General features: G+C 43.6%; 1 protein-coding gene across 1 annotated transcript in view; it reads left to right on the top strand.

Moving 5' to 3' along the window:
* The window catches only part of PAH (phenylalanine hydroxylase), a 38,715-nt gene extending 17,125 nt beyond the window's left edge, over positions 1 to 21,590 (top strand). The window contains exons 4-13 of the mRNA XM_074168048.1: positions 6,501 to 6,589; positions 8,767 to 8,834; positions 11,648 to 11,844; positions 12,212 to 12,347; positions 13,608 to 13,677; positions 14,857 to 14,913; positions 15,932 to 16,027; positions 16,359 to 16,492; positions 20,825 to 20,940; positions 21,547 to 21,590. Coding sequence (XP_074024149.1) covers positions 6,501 to 6,589; positions 8,767 to 8,834; positions 11,648 to 11,844; positions 12,212 to 12,347; positions 13,608 to 13,677; positions 14,857 to 14,913; positions 15,932 to 16,027; positions 16,359 to 16,492; positions 20,825 to 20,940; positions 21,547 to 21,590 — 1,007 coding nt within the window. The remainder of the gene's footprint in view (positions 1 to 6,500; positions 6,590 to 8,766; positions 8,835 to 11,647; positions 11,845 to 12,211; positions 12,348 to 13,607; positions 13,678 to 14,856; positions 14,914 to 15,931; positions 16,028 to 16,358; positions 16,493 to 20,824; positions 20,941 to 21,546) is intronic.
* Positions 21,591 to 22,052: the final 462 nt, after the last annotated feature.

The raw sequence follows: 22,052 nt of genomic DNA, 5'->3' as shown, positions 1-22,052 counted from the left end.
GCACCTCTGGGTTGAGATGATAGGACAGAAGGAAAAGTCCCTCGGGGTGACTGTCCCCCACCCCGCTGCCTGCTCTCCTTCACACAGGTACATGTGAGTATAATACCATCCATCTGCCTCTCCGCTTTTTGGGCTTGTGGAGGCCCCTCACTCCTGCTGCTGAAACTAGGGAGGCTCTGCCACCCACTTTGATGGGACCAGGAATAACTCCCTATTCCTTTTAAGAAATCCCAGGGAGGTAAGTTGTAATTCTGCCTTTGGAGGGAAATAAGGAAAGATTTTGTGAGTTGTCCGTGCTCCTAATTCTTAGAGATTTACTGGAGTTGAGGCTGCTCAGTACAGTGGTGGCTGCACAGCATCCAGTCTGAGACATACTTAAATGCCTCTTCAGATAACAGATGTGATTTTAATAGGATTTCAGACTTTAAATACTTTAGGTCTGGATCTTCCTCTTCCTTCCTAGGAACAACATGAAAGGACATTAATACCTTCTTGAGATCAGTGCTGGTAATCCTTTTACCGTTTCCTTTGTGTCCTACCCATGACATTACATTTGAAGATGAAAAAGAAGAAGGCAGATACTCTTTGGAGTCAGTTCTCCATTCATGAGAAGAAGGGACAAAAGGTTGATTAGGTGATTTATGATCACATCAAATCAAAGAGGTTCTCTTTTGGGGGCTGCTTTATTTCCAGAAGAAAGCTATAGGCCCTAGCCAGGGCTTGCCATTACTTTCGTTTTTCTAATTATTATTAAGAAGTTAGTAATAAAGCTGTGTATAAGCATAGGCCAGAGTCGGATAAAGATACAGCTCTAAATATCAGCCAAGAAAGGCTTGTGGGTGAAATTCTGACCTCACAGAAGTCAAAACTCCCATGGTCAGCTGTAGGATTAGGATTTCACTGCATGTTACTGTGTTGATCAAAGGTTTTTTGAGCTAGATTATCCTGTCAGTGCTGCAGAAAGGGACTTGATCCCCTTCTGTCTGAGAGGATAATTTGTGTGTGTTTGTTAGTTTCAGTAATTCAGAAGTAGCATAGAGTGGGAGCAATTTACTGACAAGAAAAGAGAGGAAGATTGATATTTCTTTTTGCTCTTTCCCTTTTTCTTTTCTTCTTATATTTTTTTTTTTTTTTTTACAATTTCAACTTCTCTCATGAGTAGTAAGGGTCCAGTCAAACTGAAATCCCCAAAGAGCCATATTTTGAAAGGTCAAACAAGCCCTGTTTAGGGGATGAACCGTACGTGGCAAATTCTGGGCTGAGGCAGCTACAAGGGCAGAGTGAGATGGGAGCAGCCTGAGCTGTAGGAAGTACGGTAAGATGCTGTCCTTTATCAGTGATGGCATTAACAAATAACAGGCCTCATGGTGCCTTTTAGGTCAGCTTGCCTTTCAAATGTATCCTCCTGGCAAATCTGGTCATAATCCACAGATGTGCTTGTGTGAAATTTTGTTACTAAAACACAGAACAAGAGCAATATGCCTCCAGGGAGCAAAATCTCAGAAATATGGTTAATGAGGATATTGTCACACTCTTCTCAGTGGGCAGGTAAAAGCTGGGAAGATTTTATCCTGGAGGCAGTCTGGGCTCCCTTGGGACCGATTCTTTCACTGCTGCCTAAAGATTCTCTCAGCTGTTCCTTGCTGAGGATTCATTTTGCTCATGCTCATTATTTGAGAAAAAACCTCCAAACATTTTGCTCATTTTCCTGTAAGAAGCACACAGTGCCATTCTTGGGGTACTGCTTTGTGGACAGTCAGAGGAAGTTTCTGTATTCTGCTCTTTCTGTATAGTTCAGCGTTAAACACGTGTGTATGTGAGTTATTGGGCAAGGCATAAATGAATGGCCCTGCCTTGCCTTGCCTTGCCTTCCCTTCCCTTTTTTGTGTTTGGTCACTTTAACTGCTATTAGGGTCTTTTCTCAATTAAATGCAAAATATAGTTTTGGTTCCCCTTTGGCAGACCCAAATAGTTTAAAATACAAGATTGTGTTCAACAGTGTAATTTTAGCTGCGAGCAGGCCAGCAAAATGCTTTAAATCCAAAGGTAGTTTTAGAGCTTCAGATGAGATGGAATAGCAGTTACTGGGCCAAAAGCCCTTTGTAGAGATGGAAAGACTTGTTGTGAAAACACAGTGCATCTCTTCATGGCTCTTTTTGGAAACAAGCTGAGTATCTGCAGTCCTCTTGGAGCTTATGAATAAAAAGAATTAAATATTATTCTGTTGCAGCATTAGGGAAATGCAGACAATTTATTGCATTTCTGAGACAGACTGGGAGCTGAGGTTCTGTAGGGGCCTTGTTTGCTAAACCCTGAGGCTGGTCAAAGCATTTGGGACTATTTAAAAAAGGGCTAAACCTGGGCCTCGAACTGCTATAAATTGCATAGACCTGTCTTTGACCCTCCTCACAATGGTCGGAATGGAGGGAGTTCTGCAGAAGTCCTCACTGCCCCTGCTTTGCTGCCTCTCATATAAATGGCTTATTAGCATTCTGCTAAGCATTTGACCCCATGGTAATTTGGTCACCACTTGGGTGTCCAGCACGATCCCATAAATGCTGCTGTTTCACTTACAGACAAATCAATATTTATTACTGATCAGCCCACGTTTGCTCCTCAGACCTTCACAGAGGCCCAGTGTTGCAACAGCTTGCCCTGGCAATTCATTAATGGCCATACAGACAGACAGAGAGTCTGGTGAGTGGGCTGGAGGAGGATGCTGCAAACAAAATATGGGATAGATTCAGCCAGGGGGTAATTTGATTTGATCTTTTAAATAGTTGCTGGGAGGGTTGGGGATAGCCTCCTGGCACACCACAGCTAGGCAGAAGTCCTGGTAGCCCTTTAGCACCCTGGTCCCTGATGTGAGGGCTGTATGGACTTTGTGCAGTGCTTGCGCTGGGCCTGTGCTCAGCCTTGTTTCCATGAGAGCTGAGAAGGCTCAGGAGTTTCCAGGACCTGACTTAACATCAGCTATGCTGGTGCAAATAGCACAAAGCAGCCTCAGGATTTTCCTTTCACAGCCTATCCCTTTCATCCAGCTCTGTGAGTTCTGAGTTGCCCTCTCTTAGCTACCACCAGTGTCTGGGGGGGCCTGGGAGGAGGGCAGAGATCTGCTGAAAATAGGTCACATATCTGTAGGGGCTGCGTGCCTAGAAGATAAAGTGCTGCTCCTGTATAGGGGAAAACAGGCCACCCAGCTCCATGCCTGGGACTGATATCACATCAGCCCTGGGGTCAGACCATCCCAGAGTTTATGAAGAGCTCTGCACCGAGTACTTTGGGCATAGTAAGTTACTATTATATATCCATTTTATCCCTTCTTGAAGTTGCAGTGTTTCAAACCCTGCCTATCTAGACCTCTCTGATTCAGGGCAGAAAAACCCTACAAATATCACTGTTAAAATCCACTGCAAATTTCAGTCCCCACCAATGTGTCTACACAGCCCAGACCCTTCAGGTCATGGTGCATCCCTGAGAATAGCGGTTATTCCCTCTAACACCGAGAAATGCTTTGCTGTGGGGCTGCCAGAGAGCTTTTTTCCCCAGTGCCTAACCCAAAAACATTTATCAGTGTGCCTTGCCCCAATCTGATAGTGGGGAGTCTGAAGCACAAACAGTGAAGCGATTTCCTCACCATCACCCAAAGCTCAGTGGAGAGAAACTCAGTGCCCAGCTGCCCACGTAGAAAGTAGAGGCAGGATGGCTGGGTGTGCTCATCCTTCACGTGGTGTCAGTAGTGACTCCTCTTTAGGACTCACACTTTTTTCTACACATCCCCTTTGACTAGTTTAACTCAAGGAGTTGGAGGGGAAGGAAGGTTGGTGACAGCAAAGTGGGAGAGTATTTCTGGAGAAGCTAGAGAGTTGGCAGTACACCCGGCAAGTCAAGTCATTTGGGGAAGATCTTTTTGGGACTGCTGCTGCCATCTAGTGACTTGTTCAGGTTTGTTTTTTAGGGCAAAGCAGAAGGGTGTGCAGCTCGGAAAGGAGGGGACCACAACCCACTTGTGCTGGGCGGGAGAAGGGGAGGCACAGCCAGGAGCGCTGCCGAGCCGCCGGGCCGGGTCTCTGCAGCCCGGGGAGCCCAGGCGGCCCGGGACCTCTTCCGACTGGCAGACACCAGGTGCCTGCTCTCCCTGGCCTGCCTGAAACAAATCTGAGGGCTCCAGCAGGAGCGTTGGAGGGAGCCAGGCTGGTGGTGGGACAGTAGGAGAGGGGGAGTGCATGGGTGTCTGCATGGGGCTGAGCTGCGGCCGCCCAAAGTGTGCCCTGTAAATCTGCTGTTGTTGCTCCATCCCCTTTGTGCAGGTGCCTCACAGAAAGCCAGTGCCACAAGTGTTGTTAGGCTCAGCAGAAAGCTAGTCTGAATGGTCCTGCAGACAGAGTGATCCTCTTATCCTGTAGGTGGTCCATCAGATCTGGGATGAGCCCCATCAGCAAGGCACTGCAGGGAGCTCATGGCAGCAGCTGCTGGCTGAGGATCAGGTTCGCTTGGCCCAAAATACAAAATCAGATGGGGAGGTATGGCCGAGTGACAGTGTTCCCAGCTGAGCAGAGAGCCACACCAGGGAACGAGCTGTTTACCAAGCTCTGGCTGAGCAAGCAATACTCATTTGTCCAAGAAAGTCACTAAATGAACTGCAAATATTTTATTGATAGCCTGCGGAGAGCCCCTGCACTTGGATTAGCAGATATTTGGGTGATATTAGCCTTGATGTCCTTGTCATTGACTTGTACTCAGAGTGGGGAGCCTATGCGACGTGATTGCATGGCCTGAGTATGGGGAACATCCTTAAATGGAGGTCTTGTATCCTTTCCTTAGAAAAGGTATGGTAGAACTGGAAGTGGTGCAGAGAGAAGTGATGAGAGTGCTGAAAGATAGCCCATGGTTCCTATGTCTGAAATACACAGGCAAAGTCCCAGCCAGGGAGATGGATGATAAATGGAGGATCTGACAGGGAGCTATAGAGTCCTAGGTAGCCTGGAGAAGGTGAATAAACAACAAACAATGTTTGTATGCAGGAACTTCATCAAATGAAATAAGTTTAAAAGAAAAGGGAGTAATTTTTCATATCACGTGTAAAGAAATTGTAGAGCTCAGTGCTGCAGTTTCCTAGAGGCAAATGTGTACGTGGGCTCAAAGAGCAATTAGTTGTATTTGTCAGAAGTCCATCACAGGCTATTAAATTCAGACAAGGCTGTAGCCTCTGACTCAGGCAGAAGGGAAAGAAAAAAGAAAAGAGGCAACCAGCTAAGGTCAAAGGGTCAAAAATGTAAGAATGGGGTAGCAGAAGGAAAAGCCAGGCAAACTGAATTCAGCAGCACTGGCAGTTCCCAAGGTGTGCCCAGCTGCCAGGGGTACCCAGTGGTGGTACCTACTGATGCACTTCCTGAAGCAATGATGAGGCAAGGGAGGAGGAAGGGCCCATGGTCCCTGCGCTCCCTCCACTGAGTTTCCCTGTCTCAGTGTTGCAGAGGGCTGAGGTGGCCGGTCCCAGTGGTGGCTGACAGGGGAATCTCTGGCTTGGTATGCAACTGGACCCTCCTGGAAGAGATGGAAGAAGGGGCTGCAGCCTGGTACAGGCCTTTTGCTGTTGAGGGGACACATGGCAGGGGACTGCTTGGACCACTGGGTGAATACACTTGTGGCTTCAGGAAGGAGGTCTGACCTAGGATGACTGCTCCATGTACCTCACAATCTGCAAAGAGTCTCTCCTAGTAGTGTAATTGCCATGAAGATTCTGCTTTCCTCTATCTGAACACATTGATCTGGAAAGTCCTGTGATTCTTCTTTGCCCTCCACCTTATGTCCTCTGTAAAGGGAGGCCCACATGGGCATTACATGCTGTGTAGTCAGTGTGGTCCCATTTCATACCCTGGCTGCACCCTATGCAGTGTGTATAGTATGTGAGTTACAAGCCAATAGAGAACCAGGCCCAGAATGTTAATTAAATGAATGCATTATTGTATAATGACTGCAGTAATACAATGCTAGTCTGAGGTATTAAGATGACATTTATCATTTTATTTCAGCATCCTAGCTTAAGTGAGGCCACCAAGTAGATCTTGGAGATTTTCAGAGGGTCAGATAATTCTGTATCCTTCTTGTTGTGCCATTTCTTGATGTTCCTTTGAAATGGCTGATTCTAGCTACTGTGAAAGGAAGGATACTCTGGAAAAAATTCTACAATTTGGTAAGCCAAGAGACCAGAATAATAAACAGAAAATCATAAACATTACAAGCCTGCTCTGTGCCAAGGGCTAGACGTTCCTGATGCTCTGCATTCTTCCAACAGTGCAAAACAGCCAGAAATTCAAGAAAACTTGCAGGGTTTTATCTTGCTTCCTACTACAGGGAAAGGTCATTGCTGCCCAAAGAATTAAGCCCTTTGCATATGTTTCTTTATGTTTATGATTAAAAGATAGAAAGACCAGAAGAAGACCCCAAACCAGGTAACGAAGAAGCATAACAGCCTGTATTTCTTTTCTGTTTTGCAGTGCCATGGTTTCCCAGAAGTATCCAGGAGCTGGACAGGTTTGCCAATCAGATCCTAAGCTATGGAGCAGAATTGGATGCTGATCATCCTGTAAGAAATAGAGCTTTATTTTTTTAACATGCTTCTATTTATTGGGGCAGATGTTTCTCTCATTTACATTTGCTCTGCTTTAAGACAGATCTAGAAGTCTATATAGGCTAAGCCCTTGTTATAGGACAAGAGGGTACCACATTTATAGGGTTAGAATCAGCCCAATCCCTGGTTATGAAGTAAATTAGACCACAGGTTGCTTTAATTTGAGCAAATACCAGCAGACTTTAAAAGTCATAGTAGTCACCAGATCACCAGGCCACCACAAGGACACCTCTAGTTTTCCCAGTGACTCTGATGTGATGACTTCAGATTCATTTGTGAATCAGTAGCAACAAAAACTTCAGAGGCAACATATCATTGCCCAGATATAGGAAGACTGGTGCTTTCATTCTTGATTACATACACACGATTGAGTTTAGTGCCTTGTTATGTGGTTGTTAAATCTGACATGATTCTTGTATGGCAAGACACAACAAAAGAAAAGGTCCTTGTTTCAAAAAATTTGTGGTTTAAATGGTAGGGTCAGAAAGTTTTGTTCATTGGCTTAGGTGATAAAAAAAAAAATTATTCAGCGGTTTTTCAGCTCTTCCAGATACAAGAATACTTTCTGCCTCTATTCCCTCTCCAAGCAAACAACAACTTATTTTCATTTGTCAAAACACACTGAGTTCCATGCAGTGCGACAGAAATTGCTGCTATTAGTTTAATTGAGATAGGGTGATTATAAATAAATTACATGCAGTGCAACAAAAATTGCTGCTATTAGTTTAATTGAGATGGGGTGATTAGTCATTCACTACCTATTGCTTAATTCGAGATGTGTTATGTATCATGTACAATGATTCATGATGTTCAGTGTGATCATATGAAAGGCAGAATGAAAGGAGATACACTGAGTCAATGGCCCCCTTGTGTGTCATGTGGGAACAGACCAAGATTGTATTTGAAAAAAAAAAAGAAACAAACAAAAAAAAGATATTAAAAGGAATGAAGCATCTCTGCTCCAGTTCCTAGAATTAGTTCGTGAGCTGTTTATGCCTTAAAAAGGAAACCCAGCTGCTGGGGTAAATAGGTGTGACAGTACATAGAATGCAGAAAAAGAGAAATTAAAGGAGCCTGTGTTTCTAGTAGTTGAGTGATATGGGATTTAATCACAAATACCTCTATTCCAGTTTAATCTTGGACAGCACATTTTTTAGGCCATTGGCTCCCTTTTTGACTCACACTCTTACATCTCCACTCTGTCAGCTGCTTCCTGTGCTTGGTTGTGTTTTGTGGTCCCTCAGTCCAGTTGTGCTGTGCACCACTAAAAGATGCATTCATGAGCTGCTGTAGAGCCCAGTGAGTTGTTGCTATTTACCCCACAGAAGTGTGCCCTGGCTTGGAAGGATGTTTCGCCACTTTAGGTGGTGAAGACACTCCTAACCCTGAGGAACTTTTAGTCTAAATAGCAGGCACACTGGGATAGGAGAATGGTTGCCCCAGATGGAGATTTAGAGATTATATTTCTTATCCCTGGTTTTATTGGTAATTAGCTGCAAAGGTCTTAACCACAAGGTCTATTAGACATTCTCTGTAGAAATGAAATCCTTTCAAATAGCTGAATTTGTAGTGCAAATAGGGCTTTTTGGCCTGCAAAGTGCCTACTGTTCTTCTAATAGTTTGAAAATGAGCACCTTTAAGTGTGGTTCATGCTGAAAATCCACCTAAAAAGTCTGACTGAGTTGATGAGTGTGTTTCTAATGTGGTTTAAACTCTGCTCGTCTAGATAAGTGCAGCTGTGCCAGCAACTGCAGGAGGCTTCATGAGAAACCAGAAGGACATGGTTATCTGAGTGCCATTGCTTCAGTGTATTGCTCTTGCAGGAGCACCTTGTTAATGCTCTTAAGGAGCGTGTTTCCCTCCTTTTGTAGCAAGTGGAAATGAGGAAATGAAAGGACTTGTGGGGGGAAAGGTGGTGGGAGGCTGTGGCTGAATGGCTGGTCTGGTGGCCTGGCAGACTGGGAAGGAGCGGTGCCCTGTGTGAGTGGAACCAGGCAGGATGGAGGAAACTTCCCCACTCACCCTCCTGCACTTCTTGGACCGCACCAGCCATGCCGGAGGGTGCTTGGTGAGAGGAACTCTGTCCACCAGCTACACTTACACAGGGACTGACGATCACTGCTTCTCTTTAGGGGTTCAAAGATCCTGTGTACCGGGCCCGGAGGAAGGAGTTTGCAGATATTGCCTACAACTACAGACAGTGAGTGCTTAGTGTCTGGGCAGAAAGCAAGCCCACGTCTCCTGCCCTCTCCTCGAGCTCTCACCCCGCTGGCAATCCCTATTTTTTTTCCACAAGCGTCCTCCTGCTGTTGGCTTTTCCCTGCCATGTGTTTAAGTCTTCCTCTTCATGTATTTATCCCCAAATCACAGTAAAACAAAAGTAAATTGTTCCAGGCACACATTCAGAAAAGAACATCGTTCTGCCTTCTTTCCCCACAACACCCCTCTTCCCCAGCTTTGTTGTGTAATTGCGCAGCAGACTCCATTGCCACTACAAAGACCTGAGCATTGAATAAAGCTGCTTCTGGTATTCTCCCCATTAAACCAGGGCTGGAGGAGGAGTGCCTATCATTTACATTAAAGCAGGAGCTGCATAGACTATTAAAATAATGAATAACTTATGGTTCTGATGCTAATCCAGCGCCTGATACTCTACTTTTATCATGTCTGACCCAGCTGCAATCAGCAATTTGGGCTCTCATTTCCCAAGAAAAATAAATGAATAGAGATGATAAATTCAGTTAGAACAGGCTTGCTTGATTGCTTTCAGTGATGAGATCTGGAGGAGATAAAATTCTGTTCCCAGAGCCACTCACACGTTTACATCAGTACTACTGGGCCTGATTCTTGCTGAGACTGGTAAAAATTGTAATTGCAAAGGATAAAGTAACATATGTTGTACATTTAGGGCTCCACTTTGCACATGACTGTGATGAAAAGATAGTCCCTGAGCCAAAGAGCTAATAATCTAATCACAAATGAGAGGCAAAATTGGACTGATTGATGGAAAGTGAAAAAAGTCGGGTGAAAAAAGTCAAGAGCCCAGTTTATAGCTGGAAAATTTGGATAAGACTTTGTGGTCAGATGTGGATGGATGTTATGCCCATTTATAGGTATCCCACAGAAGATTTACCTTTCCTGCATAATAGATACCAAACTCTGGTCTCTAATTTGCAGGCTTTCACCAAATCCTACATAGAAATAAAACAAAAGCATGTTAACCACCCCCTGCCTCCAAGACCCAAACCAAAACCATCTTAGGAAGATGAAACCATTATATTCCAAGATGTACCTAATTAACATTTAGTTTGTTATCCAGATCCTCAGACATGTTGGAAACAGAGCCTATACAGACCTGTACCTATGTCCCAAAAGCACCTTTTATGTGAAGTTCTTGGACTTTGCAATTAGGCCTTTCAGTAACAGAGCAGTAAGCACGGTGTGAAAGCCCATGCCTGGGCTTGTGGAAAGAAGGCATGTGTGGCTTTGTGCGTCACATTTTTGTGACTTTGGGTGTTGATTCAGGAAGGCCCAAATGGATCTGTGATGCCTTTGCCCTGGGTGCTAGACCTGGCGGATGTGCCTTTCAGGTTCTACAGTGGGGAGGAGAGGTCAAGGAGGTGTCTCCAGCACAGAGGGACAGAGATGCAGAGAACTGGGCAGGAGGAGAGGGGCAGCCAAAATTATCAGTCTTCAAAGGAAGTATTTGAAAAGGCAAATGTGTTTAGCTTGTGAAGGTGCTACCCAGATCCAAAGGTGAGGTGGGCCTGTGGTTGCTCATCTTGTACTCTTCTTCCCACCATCAATTTAATCTCCTTCTGTGTCCCTACTTTTGTCCTTTTTCCTCCTGCTCTTTGTCTCTACTTTGCCTTTGCTCTTTTGCCTTCTCTCCTGATATGTTTACCCGTTGTTTTTGTGGAATGCTTAATTTCCCTGACTCCTCTTTTCTTTGATTTGAGCTTGCCTTTTCCCTCGTTCTTCCTTTGCTTCTGGCCCTGTTGATCCCTGATTTTTTTAAACTGAAATTTGAAAGGTTTTAGCTTCCCCCTGTAACCCTGGAAGGTGGTTGAGGATTACTTAGGAGTGCTATAGGAACAACAATCCCCCAGCAATCCTCATAATTCAACATGATGTTTAAAGCTCCATAGATCAAGGAGGGCTGATACAGAGAGACAGAAAATGACAATTCTCCAGAGGAGCTGCCCTGAGGCTCAAGGAAAAAAATGAGGGAGTGGGAGATGGTAGGGTGTCATCAAGAGTTTAACAATGGGTCTCTGGGGCTTGGAAAGCTCCAGCATTATTCCAGCAGTGACGTTAACCCTATTAAGTTACTTAAAACCCTTTGATTTCTCAAAGCTGCTGGATTCACCTATGGCCCTATCATTATTGCTAAGGAATTGACTATTCACAGGAGGCCAAACTACATTGCTTGTAATTGTCTTATTCTTGCTAGCTTCAACATGAGCTAAGCACATGGAGGCCTGAGGGTGGGATTTGACTCAAAATTACTCATTACAATTATAAAAAGTCAAACTGGCTGGAGTCTGCATCTATTACAGCATAAAGCACAGATCAGAATTTCTTTACCCTTCCAAGAAACAGAGTTTTCTGATGGTTTCCCTTTTGTAACCAAAACAATTAATGTAGTGTTTATCAGAGAAAGAAATACAACAGCTGCTCCATGTGTAGAAATGCAAATAAATTGAAACTAACATCCATAAAATACTTTTAGAAGAATATCTTGATGAGACAAATAAGCACTAATCTATTTTTACCACAACATTGCAAGGAGTTTTCTAAAGGCCAGTCTCTCAGCTGAAGTCAGCAGAGTCCTTCCCAGCCTGTGCCTAGAGGCAAGTGAGGCTCCTTTTGCACCTGCATGTCAGAGAAAAGGCATCTCTGCTCCTGTACCAGCAGCTCCTGGCCAGCCCATGTAAAGCTCCTGAGTATGATACTGATGGCATAGGACATTTTCTCTGTCGCTCCTATGGAGGGTATTCATTTTCTTTCCAGTGGTCAACCTATTCCTCGAGTCACCTACACAGAAGAAGAAAAGAAAACATGGGGCACAGTCTTCAGGGAGCTGAAAAATCTCTATCCGACTCATGCCTGTTATGAACACAACCACGTGTTCCCACTGCTGGAGAAGTACTGTGGCTATCGGGAGGACAACATTCCCCAGCTTGAAGATATTTCAAAATTCTTGCAGAGTAAGTTTGAAGCATATAAAAGAACCAAATCAAATGAAAGGCCTCAGGTGTCAGCGGGGGTGGTGCTTCCAGAGACAGAAAAGCAGTCCCTGCTTTATCACAGGCTCCCTGTGGTGCTTGGGCATATCACTCAGCTTGTGTCTCAGGTCCCTCTCTAAAACTTCCAGGTGCACAATGGTACAGATGCTCAGATACTGTGATGGTGGCGCACATGGGTAGAAAATTCCCTGCTCTTTCACAATTAAACTCTGTTTAACAAGGAGAGCGAAGAAAACAATTAACAAGCTTTTTCTGCTGGGAGGACTCCAGATAAGGATAAATCAAACACAGTAGCTGTTTTTGAGATGCCATTTTTTTGTCCTTTCAGCCTGCACTGGATTTCGCCTGCGTCCTGTTGCAGGCTTGCTCTCCTCTCGGGACTTCTTGGCCGGGCTGGCATTCCGAGTATTTCACTCTACGCAGTATATTCGTCATGCATCCAAACCCATGTACACACCAGAGCCGTAAGTACTTTGGCACAGAGAGCGTGTAAAGTTGCAGCAGACTAATAGAAAGGTCAGCCCAACTGATAATACCCATGTGGGACTCTGAAGCACTCCTGGGAATAGAGCTAATGGAGAGCGGCCAAGCGACTGCTCTCTTCTAAAAACATTTTGGGAAGATTTCTAGTCTTTTTAAAGAGCTGCATCCTGTTCTGTGAGTTCTTATGGGACCGATCAGACAGTTTTGCTACTGAAGGCGTGCTTGTGCGGTTGCTGGGACATGATAGAGCAGTGCACAAAGGCATTTAGTTTAGCTATTAGCACCCGAACAGTGGTGTGAAATCTAGTGCAGGAATGACTCAACATGTTGCAAGCAAACTTCTGGCAGCAAGATAGAGGAAGCCCAGATCATTGATCCCTTCTCTTTTTCAGATTTATGCTGTAATGTTTCTCTCTGTCCCTGGCCATTGTCCTTTTCCACTTGCCATTTTCAAAAGTTTTCTTCCTCTGCTTCATATTTTTACAATTCTTCCTCTCTTCCCTTACCATTTCTTTGCTTCCTGCTTCTTCCCACAACCTCGTTTTCCACTTCATTTTTCTATCCCTCATTCTTCTGATTTTCCTCCACTTCTGCTCACCCCGTTCTCATCCTGCAGAAATCCAGGCTTGCACAGACCTGGCCTTCCTGGGAGAATCTTATCTCTCTCCTCTTTCCATCTCACCAAATCACTTCTCTATCTTTGAAAAATCTAGCGGTCCCTAGGTGAGTTCTTCCCCAAAGATGCCTTTCCAGCTGCCAACTTCAACTTGTGATGAAAATAGTCCTACCTGAGGAAGGGTGAGCTTCCACTTCTCAGTGGGAGGCTGTGGGCCTGAACGGGGAGTGGAGTTGAGCTCTTGAGGTACATGTTGACACCATGGTGAATGGTCTTAGTAGCCTGACCTTCATCTAAAGAGATGAAAAGTCCATGTTCTCTTTGGTGGGGTGATTTCTTTCTGGGCTTTCCTGAGGTGAGTGGGCAGTTGAAGGGGTGGTTTTCTTCCATGAGGAAAAAATTAGGGATGTATGATGATAAAAACACTGAAAATCCTGGAGTGTGCAAGCTGTTCCATCACAAGTATAAGTTTAGAGCAAAATGTTTTCCCATGAGTCCTTAGCATTGTTTGCTAGTAGGAGCAAATGCACTGCACTCCTGCTTATGTGCAGACTCTAGGGCATTCATCCAGCATGTCTGGACTCTTCCTAAATTAAAGTTATTCAGATGTTGTGTTTTCCTGCAGTGATATTTGCCATGAGCTGCTAGGACATGTGCCTCTTTTTGCTGATCCCAGTTTTGCTCAATTTTCCCAGGTAAGTTCATCAGTGGTTTTACTATTTTTATAATTGAACACACCAGAAACTAGGTAACTCAGAGGATGAACTAAGAGCTATGAGGGGTGGGGTGTTTGTTAGCATATTGTTTAAGAGTGGCTGAGCCTGATTAATTTATTGCTTGAAATCTTGACACAAATCACTTAGGTGAACTCATACACCCAAAATCCAGGTGTCTGTCTTGTGTGAGTTGTGTTTTTACAGGCAAACCCTTTGTGAAGCCATCATCTAAAAAACTTTTTGTGGATGTTGATCCTTCTGAGCAAAGTTAAATGGCTCATGAGTCACATGAATTATTGCCCCACCCTGCAGTCCAAAGGTTAGGGAAAGTGAAGATTTTTTTTTGTCTTCTATTGGAAAGGAAGATGAACTTGATGTAACATCTTGCTCACAAGACAAAAGTTGACTTGATGCAGTTAGTAAGTATTCAGTATTGCTCTCAGGCACTACCCTTTTCCAGAACTGGAGTTTCCTTTAAGATAAGCCCTACTGCATCTTGGCTTATTAGGATTTGACATGGTGATGGCTGCTCCCATGCTCTTGGTGTGGGTGTATGTGTGGCTCTGATTTTGCATTGTGAAGTCCTCACTGGAGCAAACCAAGCAAGGTACCTGCTTATTTACAGTCTTCTGTGGTTGTCTTCTGAATGTAGCTATTGCATGCCTACCGGGAAAGTCTTTATTAGCTCCTAATGCACAAATTAGCTCTTTCAAATCATGCGTGGCCATTCAGAAAAAATAACTAATTCAAGGCTCCAGGAAAGCTCCTGCAATCATGGCCCATCAAACAAAGAGAAATATTTAAGGTATGGGGATGTGACTGATTTATCTACTTTCGACCATATCGTTCTCACGGGTGTGCATTGTAGACTTAATCAAAAGCCTGTCAAAGCAAGAGGAAAATTTTATTTGACCAGAATGGGCTTTGTACCAGGCACAAAGGATCATGCCTTGTAAATGACATTTGGACAGGACCCTTTGTTCATTTCTGGAGAGATTTCTGGTTTAAAATTGATGTTGCACGATAGGAACACGTCCTGTAAACGTTTGTGTGTGGTAGTAAGCGATGGTAACATTTAAAATGTGAGAAATTACATAAGACGAGACAGGAAGAATGTTTGCAATAAACAGCTTGAAGAATAATGGTTTATTGTTACAGGAAATTGGACTGGCATCTCTGGGAGCTCCGGATGATTTCATCGAGAAACTCGCTACGGTAATTTAATAAATGAGGGCTCAATTTTCTAAAGCACCCTGTGTTGTCTTAATTCTGCTGCCACTGAAGTCACTGATAGAACTCCCATAGAGTTGAATGGGAACAGAGTGAAGTCCATGATTGGAAAACCCCACCCTGAAACAGTTGCATTAAAGGAAAATAATTTTGGCACCCCTTATTCAAAGTGACAGTTGTGATTAAACACAGAAGCCCAAACAAGATTTCCTCCAGCACAAACATATTGGGCAAGGGATTATGTTACTACATCTCCACAGGAAATTTCAGGAGGCAGCTTCAGTAGCTATTCTACCTGTAAGCATCCCTTCTCTTCCACTCTGCTAGGCAGATAATGTCCTCTGCGGTCAGTGTGGCTCACCTGAATTCTATTCTGAGAATACTGAGACCCAGAATTGCAAACTTCAAAAAAACCAAGGATATGCCTGTGAGATTAGTGTCCCCAGCAGCAACTCACCTGGGAAAAACAATGCACTATCTTTGCTGTTTCTGATAGATGAGGTATTTCTTCTGAGCTGGAGCAGGTATCCCTTCAAAATGACAGACCAAGAAGTCAAGCTAGGCCACACACCATCTTCCTTCAGTATTGCACTAAGAGCCCATTCCCTCTCTTGCTACTGCAGCTAGATGCCCTGTGTGTGAAACAGGACACAAACATCTATCAACTAAGGTTGAAACTTTAACTGGATTTGCCAGCCAAAATGAAATTTAATTGCTATAGTTTCATTGTGTCTGCTCTGCTGACAAATGTAAGCACAGTGAAGCACAGCTGTGTTTGTCAGGGAACTGAACTGGTTTACAGGCACAATGAGTGTAGCACTGTGCCCCTTCCAGGAGAAGCATTTCAGTCTCTGGGGACATTTATTGTATTTATAGAGTTGATATTTTGACACATGGCAAAATTTTAAATGGAAATGTGAACCTCAAATGTATTCAAATCAATGATGTGCACCTACTCTTTTTGATCAAGTAATCATACGTTTCTGTCTAATTTTTTTGCTAGGTTTATTGGTTTACAGTGGAGTTTGGACTGTGTAAGGAAGGTGATTCACTCAAGGCATATGGTGCAGGGCTGCTGTCTTCATTTGGGGAGCTGCAGGTGTGTTCTATAAAAGAGTATTTCAAAAGATGCTATAATTGCTCTATTTCTCTTCTGAATGTCTTCAGATCCTTATTTTGCTTCATACTTTGTACATAGAAGTAGCATGAAATGTCATACTTCATTGAAGAGCTCTGATAATTGTGTCAGTGTATAAATACACAGGAGACCCATACCTCCTTCTTTCATAGTAAGTGACATTGTCATTGTATTCCACAGGACCAACACTTTCCTGTCTGAAACTGGGTGGCATTCAGTAGCTCTATCTTTCTTTCACAGCAAATTCAAGCACTTTTTAACTGAAACAAATCTCTTGCCCTTTTGCTGACAGTATTGTTTATCAAGTAAGCCTGAGATTCAGCCTCTTGTCCTGGAGAAGACTGCAGTGCAGAAGTACCCCGTTACTGAGTTCCAGCCTATCTACTATGTTGCTGAAAGTTTTAAAGATGCAAAAGAGAAGCTAAGGTAATCCAGTCATTCTGTATATCTTGTCCATTGCCAATACATTGGATCACATTGGCATAACAGGTCTTGGGTTGACAGTAACATTTTGGGAGATGTTAGAAAAAGTTGTGTAATGCTTAAAGAGACTAAACAGTTGTTACATTCAAAATCTTGTTATGGGCAATAAGGGGAACATAGCTTATATATGAAGCAAGGAATTTGTTGTTAGTCTAATTAAAACTTTAATCTGTATAATCAAAATGCAACAAAAAATTTTATTAGTCCCATTGCAATGATAGAATCATAGAATCATTGAGGTTGGAAAAGACCTTTAAGATCATCAAGTCCAACCTAACACTGCCAAGTTCACCAGTAAACCATGTCCCTAAGCGCTGCATCTACAAGTCTTTTAAATACCTTCAGGGATAGTGACTCAACCACTTCCCTGGACAGCCTGTTCCAATGCTTGATAACACTTTCAGTGAAGAAATTTTTCCTAATATCCAATCTAAACATCCCACTGGTGCAAGTTGAGGTCGTTTCCTCAGAGACCGACACCAACCTCACTACAATCTTCTTTCAGGTAGTTGTAGAGAGCGATGAGGTCCCCTCTGAGCCTCCATTTCTCCAGACTAAACTACCTCAGTTCCCTCAGTCGCTTCTCATAGGATTTGTTTTCTAGACCCTTCACCAGCTTTGTTGCCCTTCTTTGGACATGCTCCAACACCTCAATGTCTTTCTTGTAGTGAGGGGCCCAAAACTGGACACAGTACTCAAGGTGCAGCCTCACCAGTGCTGAGTACAGGGGGATGATCACTTCCCTAGTCCTGCTGGCCACACTATTTCTGATACAGGCCAGGATGATATTGGCCTTCTTGGCCACCTGGGCACACCGCTGGCTCATATTCAGCCGGCCGTCGACCAACACCCCCGTGTTCTTTTCTGCTGGGCAGCTCTCCAGCCACTCTTTCCTGTAGCACTGCATGGGGTTGTTGTGACCCAAATGCAGAACCTGGCACTTGGCCTTGTTGAATCTCATACCATGGGCCTCAGCCCATCGATCCAGCCTGTCCAGATCCCTCTGTAGAGCCTTCCTACCCTCAACATTCCTGCCCTGTCATCTGCAAACTTACTGAGGGTGTCCTCGTCCAAATCATTGATAAAGGTATTAAAGAGAACTAGCCCCAATACTGAACCCTGGGGAACACCACTTGTGACTACCTGCCAAGTGGAATTAACTCCATTCACCACTACTCTTTGGGCCCGGCCATCCAGCCAGTTTTTTACTCAGCAAAGAGTACACCCATCCAGGCCACAACCAGCCAGTTTCTTCAGGAGAATGCTGTGGGAAATTGCATCAAAGGCTTTACTAAAGTCCAGGTAAACAACACCCTTTCCTTCATCCACTAAGTGGGTCACCTTGTCATAGAAGGAGATCAGGTCTGTCAAGCAGGAACTGCTGACTGTGCCTGATCACCTGGTTGTCCTGTACATGCCATATGATGGCACTCAAGGTGATCAGCTCCATAACTTTCCCTGGCACTGAGGCCAGACTGACAGGCCTGTAGTTCCCTGGATCCTTCTTCTGGCCCTTCTTGTAGACGGGCATCACGTTTGCCAACACTTAGGGTCAAAGCTAGCTAATTAATGCAGAGCAAATTTTGTTCACAGTACTATAGTTAAAAGTTCATGTACAAAAAATCTCCAAGTATCTACTCCTTTTCCTCTGAATTTATGCTTACCCTTACACTTTTTTTTGTGTTTTAAGTGAGCAGTTTCAGTCTGGTGATGGGGGATGGAGTTGTCAAGTAGTCAGTATCTTGAGGTCTTTAGAGCAGGGCTGTGATGTTAATGAATGGAGTTTCTTCCTCTCTTTTGTGAGGAGGTGGATGGTGTTGATGCTTCCTTTCTTCACTCTCAGCCCAAGGTTTCCTCAGGGCCATTTTTATGTTTTTTAACATGATTTGCTCTTTCTACATTGGTCTGCAAATCTGTGTTACTTCTGATGTTACAATTTATATTAAATATTTTTACTTTGTCCCTGTTGTTTCCTCTAAAATGTTTTTTGTTGGGTTGTTTTTTTTTTTTCCCTCAGCTCCTGAGTTTGATTTACTGTGAATAATTGGCCAGTGGGGAGTTGTTGATAGCCCAGGGACCACCAGCATCATCCTATGCTTGTGCCTTTAAGGCCTCTGCTATCAGCCCATGCTGGTACTCCTTTACGCTGCATCATTGCTTTAGGGTCAGACTTAGCTCACTATGTACAGGGTCACTACTTGCTATTCCTGCATGTATAAAAATTATTAACGATAGGCATTATAGCACACAGTTATTCAGAATTAAGCAAAACTAAAACAAATTAGGTAATAGCTACATGGTCATTAGACAGTTGCTATTACAGCTAAACAAAACTGCAAGCAAGCCTAATAAACCCAGTCCTGAGGCATGTGTGGTTAGCTTAATACAGAGCCTCCAGCTTGTAACCAGCAGTGTGTTTACAAGACTACAGGGCTACACAGTAAATCTTTCAGTCATCTGTGACTGAAATACAGATTCAGTTCCAGTTCAACAGGACTTTGAAATAATGGTCCAGGTTTGGTTCTTGTTCTTGAAACAGGAATGGCTCAGACTTTGTTTGGGATTCAGCTTGGGTTCCACCTTGCAGCAATATTTCTATTTCTGTTTAAAAAAAACACCACTGTATTTCTGGATGTTAACCAATACACTAGGGGTTAGCCTTCGTTCACACTCAACAAATTTTTCTCTTGGAGATACCACACAGGGACTTTTCTTGGACCTGAAGTCTTTTCTCTCTCTCTCCCTCCCTCATTCACAGATAAACACATACTGAGACCCAAGATATTCTGCTGCTCCAGGCTTCCCAGCTCCAAGGTTTTCCTAACTACCTGCCCTGCTGCTTCCTCAGTCATCATAAACCCTCAGCATCCCCTTCTGCTCTTTTCTCTGGGGTAACACCTGAGAAAGATGGCCTTCTCTTCTGGTTTGTGCTATTAAAACCCTGTATACAGTTTCTATCTTCTCTGTACACTTCTCTAACTGAGTAGCAAGTTCCTTGAGAAAGTGAGAGATGGTGCCTTACTCTAGAAAAACGATCTTGGAGATTCTTTTATTTGTTTCAATAACCGAACTGGAAAACTGGTTATATTGAAATAGAGGTCTAGGGATTTTTCCAGTGCATGTGTTCATGGCTTGCACCTGGACACGTGTGTTTGTGTGTAATAGAAAACCTCCCTGTAAAATTATTCTGAGGCTGACTTAAATATTTTGGCTTAAGGCATTCATCTTCTAGTTAGGATCTTACCTTCAGCTGAGATTTAGGAAGACTGTCTTCAGATGTGGATCTCTCCCCTTAGAAAAACTGGACTGATGCCACTAAATGCTTTCATCCTAGCCAATGTAATTTTTTTTTCCACTGTTATACCTTGTGGCCTGCTCACACTGAACTCTATTTGAGACAATTTACTTAGCTGATAATAATTAGGACTAAACTGAAGGAGCAGTGTGGAGGTGGCATCCAGCATATTCCACTGTTCTGGGCATATGGGATTTACCATGCTGAGTCACGGTCTGTATAGTGGGGCTCCATAATCAACTCCTGCGTGCTTTCCTTCCTTTTTCAGCAAGAACTTTAATCTGAAGCAGATATATAAGCCAATATCCTGCTGGGGTCTACAAGGAGCCTGGAACAATAGCTCTGACCATCTCATCCCATTCAGAGTCCTCCTTTCCACAGTTCTGTGGTTATGCAAATTAACATTTTCCCAAGATACCAAAATCTTAATGTTTCTGCCATAGAATTAACTATTTTGCAGCAGGGAAGGTTGCAAATAAGGGCTAGCAAAAATGCTGCTTCACTCCATTGACTATCATCTCCTACCTTTGCAATGATCTGGAAGCCACTACCATCCATGCCAGAAGTTAGCACTTTTCTTGATCCTTGTTATGCCAGGATGGCATAGATGCTTGACCTTACTTTCCCAGAAATTGCAGATTTGGATCAGGATTCCTATATTTTGCATTATGGAAAAGAAAATGAGTTTTTCTAGTTTGGCAAATCTTCATAGTTACATAGCTGGCCTATACCAGGAGCAGTGTTGCCATGCCAATACATAATTAGTCCTGCTTGGAAAAAAACAAAGGTAGTAAGGACAAATCCAGATTCGAGCGTGTTACAGAATGCTGTATGTCTCAGATCACTCGGCAGGAATTTCAATTATTTCCTCTCTCAGATTTTCTTGTTCCCCTCAGCAACAAATGCACACACCAAGACAAGTGAGTTACTGAAAAAAGGAGCTTCTCAAATTTGTATGTGTTTTTGTATTTTTGCTTCAGGAAATTTGCTCAAACGATCCCTCGTCCTTTCTCTGTTCGATACAATCCCTACACCCAGAGAATTGAAGTCCTGGACAATGCAAAGCAGCTGAAGAACTTAGCCGACACTATCAATAGTAAGGAACTACAGATTTGTTACCTTAAATTCCTCAAAACTTGGATCAGAATAGCAACCATAAAGCAGATTTCTTCTGGTTTCATTTAATGCTCTTGAGTCTGAGCAAGATCAAGTAGCACACATTCCCTTTCTGGTGCAAAAATTGCTTCCTAATTCTAGCCAAGCTTCAAAATAGCTTTTCCACTTGTCTCCCGTTTCTTTCATCTGAAATATCCAGTTTTAATGGAGGTGCTAGGAAAGGCCAGAGGGCCTTGTGGTGGATTCTGATATGTGGCTCTAACTGTTCTCAGTAAGGAAGGAAAGGAACAGCTTGGCTTTAATCACATTTCCTTTTGCCATTCTTGCCTTTTTCCTGATCCATCTTCCCCCTAACATTGGCTAGCCTGCTGAGAGGCAGCACCCCATGTCCTGTGAGCCATCCTTGTATGGCTGATGAAGGCAAAGGGTTGAGTCTGCAGACCTTATTCTAGTAATACCCTAATAAATGTGTCCAATCCAGCACTTCCTTGTTCACCTTATTCTTTGGATATAAAGGGTAAATATATACAGGAATCTTAGAATGGGCTAGCTGTAGGGTTAACTGTTCTGATTATTTCCTTTGCAGGTGAGATGGGGATCCTTTGCAATGCCCTCCAGAAGATAAAATGAAGATTTGCTGTAACTTGTTAGTCACTGGCTACTGACTAGAAGTTGCCATGTGCAAAAGCCAGTATTCATCTAGCCTCAGTCTATTATCTTCCTGTGTACTGCATGAATGCTTATGTTATATATATTAATTACTATAGATTAGCAGAGAAAGAGACACCTGCAGGTGACCTTTGACTCTATGGCCTTCAGACACTAATCCATTTTTTCTCACTAATGAATAAAAATGACCTTAGCTCTGGGAATTTGGGGAAAGTCTCCACATCTCTTGTACTAAAGCAGAAGGAGATATCCACAATGCAGAGCTATAGTCTGCTGTAGCTGTGAGGCTGTGTTTCCACTCCGGGCCCAGGGACAGGATGGCAATGACTTAACAGGCTAATCCACTTTGCTTTCTCCCTCAGTCATTCTTCCCTCAGTCCCTCACATTTGTGCGAGGTTCCCATGGAGTCCCAAACTCTACAC

The sequence above is a fragment of the Numenius arquata genome, chromosome 2 (assembly GCF_964106895.1).
Source record: "Numenius arquata chromosome 2, bNumArq3.hap1.1, whole genome shotgun sequence".
In the NCBI taxonomy this organism is placed as follows: domain Eukaryota; kingdom Metazoa; phylum Chordata; class Aves; order Charadriiformes; family Scolopacidae; genus Numenius; species Numenius arquata.
This window is presented reverse-complemented; position numbering and strand designations above follow the sequence as displayed.